The sequence below is a fragment of the Apteryx mantelli genome, chromosome 15, assembly GCF_036417845.1.
Source record: "Apteryx mantelli isolate bAptMan1 chromosome 15, bAptMan1.hap1, whole genome shotgun sequence".
Lineage (NCBI taxonomy): Eukaryota > Metazoa > Chordata > Aves > Apterygiformes > Apterygidae > Apteryx > Apteryx mantelli.
Genome location: NC_089992.1, coordinates 23,579,302 through 23,588,359, shown reverse-complemented (window position 1 = coordinate 23,588,359; position 9,058 = coordinate 23,579,302). Strand labels below are relative to the sequence as shown.

The 9,058-nt window shown below is 47.9% G+C and overlaps 1 protein-coding gene across 1 annotated transcript; it reads left to right on the top strand.

The window, feature by feature from the left end:
• The first annotated feature begins 546 nt into the window (after nt 1-546).
• LOC106497764 (cytochrome P450 1A5-like) lies at nt 547-6,171 on the top strand. The gene is made up of 7 exons (XM_067305356.1): nt 547-578; nt 1,723-2,589; nt 3,648-3,774; nt 4,563-4,652; nt 4,741-4,864; nt 5,286-5,372; nt 5,865-6,171. Exons 2-7 carry the CDS (start codon nt 1,756-1,758, stop codon nt 6,169-6,171), a joined length of 1,569 nt encoding a protein of 522 aa, XP_067161457.1. The 5' UTR covers nt 547-578; nt 1,723-1,755.
• Nucleotides 6,172-9,058: the final 2,887 nt, after the last annotated feature.

Sequence of the window (9,058 nt, the reverse complement as noted above, 5' to 3'; positions counted from 1 at the left end):
AGACTCCCCCAGTTCCTCTGCTTCCTCTTTGCCCTCAGTTTCCATTCGAACAGCTTTGTCTGCACCTCCAAGCGCCTCCAGAGCGGGGTTGGAGGTAACAGCCCTGTCTGTGGGCTGTTTCACTCCAGGAAAGGGTCTTCACCCCAGGAAAGGTCTTTAGGGAAATGCCCACAGAAGGGCTAGCAGCCACATCTCACAGGGCAGCAAGGTGAGAGCATCCCCATTCCTCCCCAGGGCAATGCCACGACTACCCGCTTCTGCCTCCCCATCGTAGGCTCTGTGGGGGGACATGCCCTAGGTGGTCAGGAAAACCGCTGTTCATCTATCTCTCAGAGCTGTTGGAGCTGGGGAAATATCTGCCCTGCTTTCTTGGGCTGGCTCCAGCCAGGCTCAGCCTCGTTTGTTAATGGATAGCTATTCTTCCGTTGTTTCCTAACATATTTCCTCCTATGACCTCGTAGGAATAAGCACCCAGACAGGTTATAAGGGTCGTGTATATAAAGCCATGGTCTTCCAGCCTGCAGGACAGGAAGATCCAGGCGGCAGGAGAAGAGGAGCCAGTCCACTCTGCAGGGCAGGTAGGCAGGGAGCTGCCAAACACGCTCTCTCTCTGCTCTGAGCCACAGGCAGTAAAACCAGCCCTCTCCACCAAAAGGACCTGCAGGTAGGAGCTAGCTGCTCCCCACAGAGAGACCCGGGGTGCCTCCAGTTTGGCTGTTTGGCTGTTTAACCCCTCCCAAAGATACGTCTTTGCTGGACATGGGGCCAGCTTCTTTGAGGAGTTGCTGTTTCTCCCATCTTTCCCTCCCTGTGCTTTTTGGGCTGCAGTTTTCTGTTCCTTGCTGCAAATGTCTCTTCTGGGGAGGAACTGTGGCTGTTCCAGTAGGTGTTGGGAACCTGGGGTCCACCAGGAGGTGAGGCTCTGAGAGTAATACAGAGTTTGCTAAGCCTAAGAAAATCCCTGAAAAAAGATTTGCTAAACTAAACAGCATAACAGATCCCCTATCTTCCAGCAATTTATGGCAGGGTTCATTCTTCCTTGTCCTTAGCAGGCTGCAGGGGAAGGGTAAATCACAGGCTTCAGAGGGGCTGAGGTCCCCCATAAGTGATAGATGTGTTTGGAGTCTTTAGTCACCTCAGCTTTTGCCCCTTGAAAGTCCCAGAGTGCTGTACAAGCACTGGAGGGAAACTGAGGCAGGGAAAGCAGGGCAGGGGCAGAGCAAGGGCTCAGCGATCAGATCTCCCCATCAAGTCCTAAGTTCTGGTTTGAACCAGGACAGCCAGAGTGGCAGAGACTAAAAACAGAAGCCATTGCCCAGGTTTGGCCATCACGTGCCTTTCTGAAAAATGCAGAGCAGAAGGGTGAGTGTGTCCAACACCACCCGGGACAGGTCCACACCAGAGACCTAGAGCTGAGACTTCTGAAAGAGCTGAAGGCAGTTACACCTCCAAGTCACTTTAAAAAGGAGCATTTGATAGGGGTAAGGAAAGGACAGTGATTTGTATGTATATACATCCTTTCATCTTACCAAAAGAACTTGAGAGAACATGAGCTTTAGCTACATTACATAGAGATTTTAATTAAGACTGGTTTGCTTAATCACCCTTAACTGTTTAATGGCACTTGTTGCCTATTCTCAGCATCAGGAACTAGAGACTTTTGCGGGACTTTACCTCTCACTAACCCTGGCTTTATGCCACCCTTCTGGTTAACTTCTTCAGGATTTCTAAACACCAGCGGCAAAAAAGGTTGCAATGTCGCTGGTGGGAAGCCAAGGCATTCTCTCGGCCACCGAGATCCTCATTGTAGCTGCCGTCTTCTGCCTGGTCTGCCTGCTCATCCAGTCCTTCAGGCAGCACGTCCCCAAGGGGCTGAAGAGACCCCCAGGACCAAGAGGCTACCCCATCCTCGGCAATGTGCTGGAGCTGAGGAAGGACCCACACTTGGTCCTGACCAAGCTGAGCCAGAAGTATGGCGATGTGATGGAGATCAGGATTGGCACCCGGCCTGTGCTGGTGCTGAGCGGGCTTGACACCATCAAGCAAGCCCTGGTGAAGCAAGGAGAAGACTTCATGGGGCGCCCTGATCTCCACAGCTTCCGCCATGTCACAGATGGCCAGAGCCTGGCCTTCAGCCCTGACTCGGGGGAGGTGTGGAAAGCCCGCAGAAAGCTGGCCCAGAACGCCCTGAAGACCTTCTCCATTGTCCCCAGCCCAACCTCCTCTTCCACCTGCCTCCTGGAGGAGCACGTCTCCAAGGAGGCTGACTATCTGGTCACCAAGTTCCTGCAGGTGATGGAAGAGGAGAAGAGCTTTGACCCTTACCGGTACCTGGTGGTCTCTGTGGCCAACGTCATCTGTGCCATGTGCTTTGGCAGACGTTATGACCACAACGACCAAGAGCTGCTCAGCATAGTGAATGTAGGCGAACAGTTTGGGGATGTGGCTGCTAATGGCAATCCTGTTGACTTCATCCCTGTGCTCCAGTATCTTCCCAGCCGCTCCATGAATTTATTTAAAGATTTCAACAAACGATTCATTCGTTTCCAGCAGAATATTGTCAAAGAGCACTACGAGACCTTTGATAAGGTAAGAGCTTGCAAGACCCTCACTGCACCAGGGCTGAGTTCCCACTCTCTGCCATTCTGCATTAATGAGTTGTTTTTCCACTTGCAGTCAATTGGAGCCATGTTAAATCAATGGACATCTAAATTCTTGCAGATATTGCTGCACTTAGTAAGAATTCTTCAGGCTTCCCTGTCCAGTTGTAATCTCACCCACCTGTAATCTCATGCATGTGCAATCCAGCACTGCAGTCCTCCTCCATGGCCCTGTGCGATAGGGGCAGTTTGCTGGTTGGACTTCTGACCTGTCAACAGAATCACCTGCCACGTGTGCCCTGGAGCACCAAGATCAGGCTGTGGAGCTCTGCTAAAAGGCACTGCCCTTCTCCTGTCTTGGGACTCCCTGATCAGGTCTATGCTAGGTATTGATCAGCACCAACTGTGTCCACCAGCGCTCCTCAAGCACATTAGCTAGGTTAGGTTTACAGCCTGTGGCCCATGGACCATTGAAGGATCCTTTTGAAAGATTACTAAGCAAGCTGGTGCCAGGAGGCCGATATTCTTTGCTCCATGGTGCACTCTGCCTTTGGGAGAATTTGGAGAAGATACAAATCAAGAAAGATTGAGAAGTTACTAGCTCACTCATTTCAGCATGGATCTGAAAAAGCATGGTGTCAGTTTACCAAAACTGATACTGCTGTTCCCCACAATAGCAAAAAGAACATTTGTCACCTCTGGAGACTGAACTGGCGGGCCTTTCAAAGGGATCATCATAAGACCCACTGTGGTCACATTCCCCTAATAAGCAGCTCCTCTCCTTAGGCTGGCAGAGAGTTGTCTCTCTTCTGTTTACCAAGAAAGCTATTGCGATATTTTGCAATTTCAAGCCACAGCTTTCCATCTCCTCATTTTCATAGCTTGAAAAAACAGTATGGACCAAGGAGGGGAAAAGATTATATCCTCTAGAGCTCATGTGCTGCTGTGGCTCCCACAGCAGAGAATTTCCAGCAGCGGGTTGTTGTTCGTTAACACCCAAGTCCTCTGCTTCCTGGGCTGACATGACTTGTCTTCTTTTCCTTTCAGAACAACATCCGAGACATCACTGACTCCCTGATTGAGCTGTGCCTGGAGAAAAAACTGGAAGCAAATACTGTCACACAGATCCCTAAGGAAAAAATTGTCAACCTTGTGAATGACCTATTTGGAGCTGGTAACTTTCCCCACTGGTCCCTCAGCTACTGCAGATTTTCTCAGGCTCCTCATGTTACAGCTCTGTGATTCCTTTTGTCCAACACCAGACAGCCGATTTGGGTCTGAACACTGATTCTCCTATTCTCTGGTCTTTGATGGTTCTTCCAGAGACAACCCTAGAGACCTGCAGGGGAAATTAGCTCTGGAGAGAGGCTTCAGGGAAAAATGAAGGGCACAGTTCATGATTCAGTAAAACTGCACAAACCACAATGGCTTTTCCTAAGAGAGATGTCTGTTAACGTTTTATACAATGATCTTGGGTGGGTCCTAGCACCTTCTTCTCTGTCTTTTAGACCCTCCAGTTCTTATCAGAACTAGATCAAGGTGATTTCACATATTTCAATGAAACCAATGCCTGGCTACTGTTAGAGCAGGAAATTACAGCAAAAAAGTAATCAGGGTAAATGAAACTCCTTAGAGCCATGAGATAGAGGTGCATCGCTGGGCCTGATTCCTCTTCGGGTTACTCTGAGGAAACTCCCCTGATTCCAAAGGATTTATGCAAGACAAACATGACATACTGCAGGAATGAATCAGGATGACTGAGTGCAGAATGGAGTCCATGGGTATTTCTTAGCAAAGCTTTCTGTAACAGGATAAAAAACCCAAACCTTACTGTGTGACCAGGATATCCTCTGCTTTCTTGGTCATCCAAGACTGCTGCACATGCTGGTTAGCCAGCAAGCCACAGCATGTGCCCTGCATGTTATACAGGCCTGGTCTACATGCTTTTTTCTCTCTGACCAGGCTTTGACACTATTACAACTGCCCTTTCCTGGAGTCTCATGTATCTTGTGACGTACCCTGACATCCAGAAGAGGATCCAGGAAGAACTAGGTGAGCTCATGAGTCTATTTCCTCCAGAGCTGAAATGTCTCTGCCAAAGGCTGATTCCAACCAGCTTCTTCCTCTCGACCACCCGCAGATCAGACCATCGGCCAGGAGAGGACACCGAGGCTGTCCGACCGGGGCACGCTGCCGTACACAGAAGCCTTTATCCTGGAGGTGTTCAGGCACTCATCCTTCCTGCCCTTCACTATCCCACACAGGCAAGTGCTGAAGTTGCAAAGGAGATGAAGGAACAGTCTGGATTTACTGATGTAATGATCTCAGGCATCATGTTACAACCATCCAGGCAGCTGTACGGTGAGAGGCAGTGAGATTACTATCAATTTATAGAGTAATGGCTACATCACGGGCTGGGGAAGCTCACAACTCTTATGCAGGCCCACCTGGTAACTCCCACAGAGTAATCCTTACCCTTTGTTGACTTTGTTGAAGATACTCCAACCAGCTTAGGTAAGGGTTGCACAATCCAGTTCATGGAAAATGCAACTGCCTCTCGTAAAGTCATCTCTGTGGGCCACATCCCTACTTCAGCAGCATCAAGGAACACACCAATAGTCCCCTGAAGATGCAGAAGAGCCTCTTTGGTTTCTAAATTCTCACAGTCATCTTCTCTCTCTTCAGCACAACCAGGGACACAGTGCTGAATGGCTACTATGTACCAAAGGATCGCTGTGTGTTTATCAATCAGTGGCAAGTGAATCATGACGAGTAAGTAGCTCCAGAGGCAGAAAGCCTCCTGCAGCAATGTACAGGCCTCTTCCTGGTCACCTAAACCCTGAGAAAGGTACACAAAATACTGGCCCATTTGGAGCTCTCCAGTTTCTCTTTTCAGATAGGGAAAGCAAGGGATATTCAGGAGTCAGCACAAGTCTGAAAAGGAAATACACAATGGGACGGTGAATTCCCAACTTTAGGGAGCTGGAGAAGACAGTTGGGTCAAAGGGGGCTGTAAGGAGAAGTGAGATATGGTCTAAGTATTAAGAGATGAAAAGTGGTGCTCACATAGTGACCTTTATGTGCAGAAGTGGGGTGAACCTACTTTAAGATTCAGAGAAAAGAGAGCATGTAAGGCACTACTGTCTTCAGGGATATTATAACTGACAACTCCTCCTGACTTCCCTAAGCTGCCACCTTCCAGTGCCCCCCTACTCCCAGGGACAGGAGACACACCATCTCAGGATCTGACATTTTCCATTCCAGGAAACTTTGGAAGGATCCACTGGTTTTCAACCCAGAGCGCTTCCTCAACGCTGAAGGGACTGAAGTTAACAAAGTGGAGGGGGAGAAGATACTGGTTTTTGGCCTGGGGAAAAGGAGGTGCATTGGGGAGCACATTGCCAGATGGCAGGTCTTCCTTTTCTTGTCCACCCTGCTCCAGCGGCTGGAATTCAGTGTTCGAGGTGGCAAGAAGGTGGACATGACACCTCTCTATGGTTTATCGATGAAGCACAAAAGATGTGAGCACTTCCAGATAAAGCTGCGTTTCCCCATGAAGAGCTTGAAATGAGCTGTGGGCTTATCTACTGCCCTGGCAAGTGCCAGCTGGGGCAAAGGCCTGGGTGCACTTGCAGTAAAACTGGATCTGGTACAACCCTATGGGGGTCATCTAATAAACTGAACCCATTAAAGATCCCGTCTTTTATCTTGCTCACTTCCTAGCATTTCTTGGATTTTTCAATGTGAAGCATTTCTGGTAGTGAATATTCCATCACACGCAGTCTTAGCATCACAAAGCACATTTATGGGGTGTGTGGACCATCTCTTGCTATGGGGAAAGGGAATGTACTCAAAAACACGCTGACTGCTGAATTTCTGTTTGAATACCATTGGCCTGTATTTCTTTCATATCACTCTTTAATAGCTGAAGGACAAATGACCCTTGAGATATTCCCATGGTCCCCATCCATGTTTAAGAACTTGGCTGAACTGATGCCCAAGCCTTGGGCGGAGATGTGGGTGACATTACCTAGGTAGAGCCAGTATCACTGTTTCTGGACTACTCAGGGGACAGATCTTCACTGGCTGAAATTTATCTTTGCTGTAGATGTGTCTTCTCCTGTTCATTCTCCTCTAAGGCATTTGAGAGGATTTTCCCAGGTGTTTGAAGAAGTTACACATCTCACTCCCAGCAGAAGAGATATAGCGACAGGTTATTTTTCACCTGGAGAAGGCTTCTTATCCCGTAAAGGTCCAGTGACTTCAAATAATCTTACTAAAACAAATCTGGAAGTTACTACCTGGGAACAGATGACAGACTCAGATCCTCTCGTAGCAGAGATGAATCCCTACTCCAGGAGGGTCAGAATCACATGGGATTAAAAACCAATAAGAGGGTAGAATCCATCATCTGTGTTTGATTATAGCATAACCTGGCATGGGAATGCCACAGAGCTAACTGAGGTAGCCAGGACATATTAATGCAGGGGAAAAATCTTGGAAAAATGCTAATACTTCTCCATGTCCTTTAAGAATAGTTTGTTCCCTTGTTCTGTATGGGGTTTATAATTGCCCGACTGACTTTTCATGTCACTCTAAAATCCCATTCAGGAGAGTTTTGTCTTCATCCACAGTGGAATTCAAAGCATACTTCAGTGCCTGGTTGAGAATCTAACAAAAAACCTTGCAGAGAGCTTGTTCTCCTGCTGATCAAATTGCTTTCTTCAAAAAAAAAAAAAAAAAAAAAGAGTGGGGTCCTTAAGGCCTGTTCGCTCTGAGACTTTAAATTAAACTTGCACAACTTTGGGACACTGATGAGTTGAAAGGGTTGTAAAAGGCAGCAATATCACATCAAGCTGTCTAGTGTCTCCTGTGCCATGAAAAATAGTACAGCCACTTGTGTTATCAGAGTAACAGGCTTGCTTGGCATGTACTGCTAACAGATCCTGCTTTTTAGAAAGGAATAACCAGCCTTCGCTTCCCTTCTCCTCACCCAGGCAAGTGTGGTTTTTTAGGGTAAATGGGCACAGCAAATTCTTGCGGCTATTGGTAAAGCTTCTGAAAGCTACCTCAAGGGCAAAGCCCATGAGGTCTGATGGGTCTTGCATGTTCCTAAGTGTAAGAGCCAAACTACGGCCTGGGCTACTGATCTCACTTGGAAAGAAAAAACAGGTCTTAGGATGGGGTGGAAGATGACTCCACCCTAACAGAGGGGAAAGAAGAAGGGGACGATAAACTGGGCTGGAGGAAAGCTTCTCTGGAGGAACCAATATTCTGGAGGATTTCAGCCACCTTAAGCTTTGGTCATCATAGTCACTGCCAGCCCTGGCGGTGAACACCTTTACCCCTTCCACTCTGTCCACCTCTGTGGTAACCAGATGTTTCTATACTAGGGCAGGGAGGGATGCAAAAGGTTTGTGTCTTACCATGACTGTGATAGCCATCAGTTCCGCTATGCACCTGATGTGAGTTTTGTAAGTCTGCTGGGGTCGGATGGCCCATCAAGCCGAACAGGCAGTCCCTGGCTGTTAAGAAAGTCAGGCTGCTAGTATTCCTGGATGGGGCAACAGCGTTTTCGCAATGGGACAGAGAAGGAAAACAAGACCTTCTCCAACTTGAACTCATGAGTTTACATTGGCTCTCAGTCAGCCCATGCCAGGAGAGCCAGATGCCTCATCTGCTTGTCCCAGTACTACTAGTTGTTTACTTGCACGCAAAGACATCTTAGCCAACCCAATAACTGGCAAGCAACAATACAAGAACAAGCATAACTATTCAGTGCAACACGCACTGCTCTTGAATCTGATCCCATGGGCTGCATCTGCTCAACCATAACCACAGACCCTGACCAATAAGAGCTTCTTGCAGGTCCGAATATCAATCACCCATCATGCATTGCACAAAAACTTCCAAGAAGAAAGAGAAATGAAACAGCATATTGGGGAAGGAAATGGGGAAGCCGATTGCCCAAGAACTCAGGGAGATTCCAGCAAGAGAAGGGAGGTGTTCAGACCCGTTAAACAAGCCTAAAAGAAAAGGAGTAACTCTTTGTCTCTCTGTGTCCAGGTGCTGCCTGGTCTTCACTAATGGGTATAGAGGATGATGAGGCAGTAAAAATGTCTTTGGAGTTCAGGCGTGGACAGGTCAGTCTCTGCTCTGCTCTCCACTGATGGGTGGAGCTGCTCTGTGGAAGAGAAACTCTGGTTAGGTTTAATAAAGATATTGATGTAGCCACTTTAAATTTGCTGAAAGAGGCAGTGTCCCTTGGCTCCGGGATCACCATTTTGTTATGAAACATTGAAACGATACAGTCTCAGGCCCACCTGAATTCATTTAACCAGTCTGAGCAGTCTCATCTAGTGCCACATGGGCTTTGTCTTCATCGTTCAATGTCACAATCCTGATACTGGAGGAAAAACAAGGGTGAGGACAGGGAGGACCAAACCACGGTTTGAGAG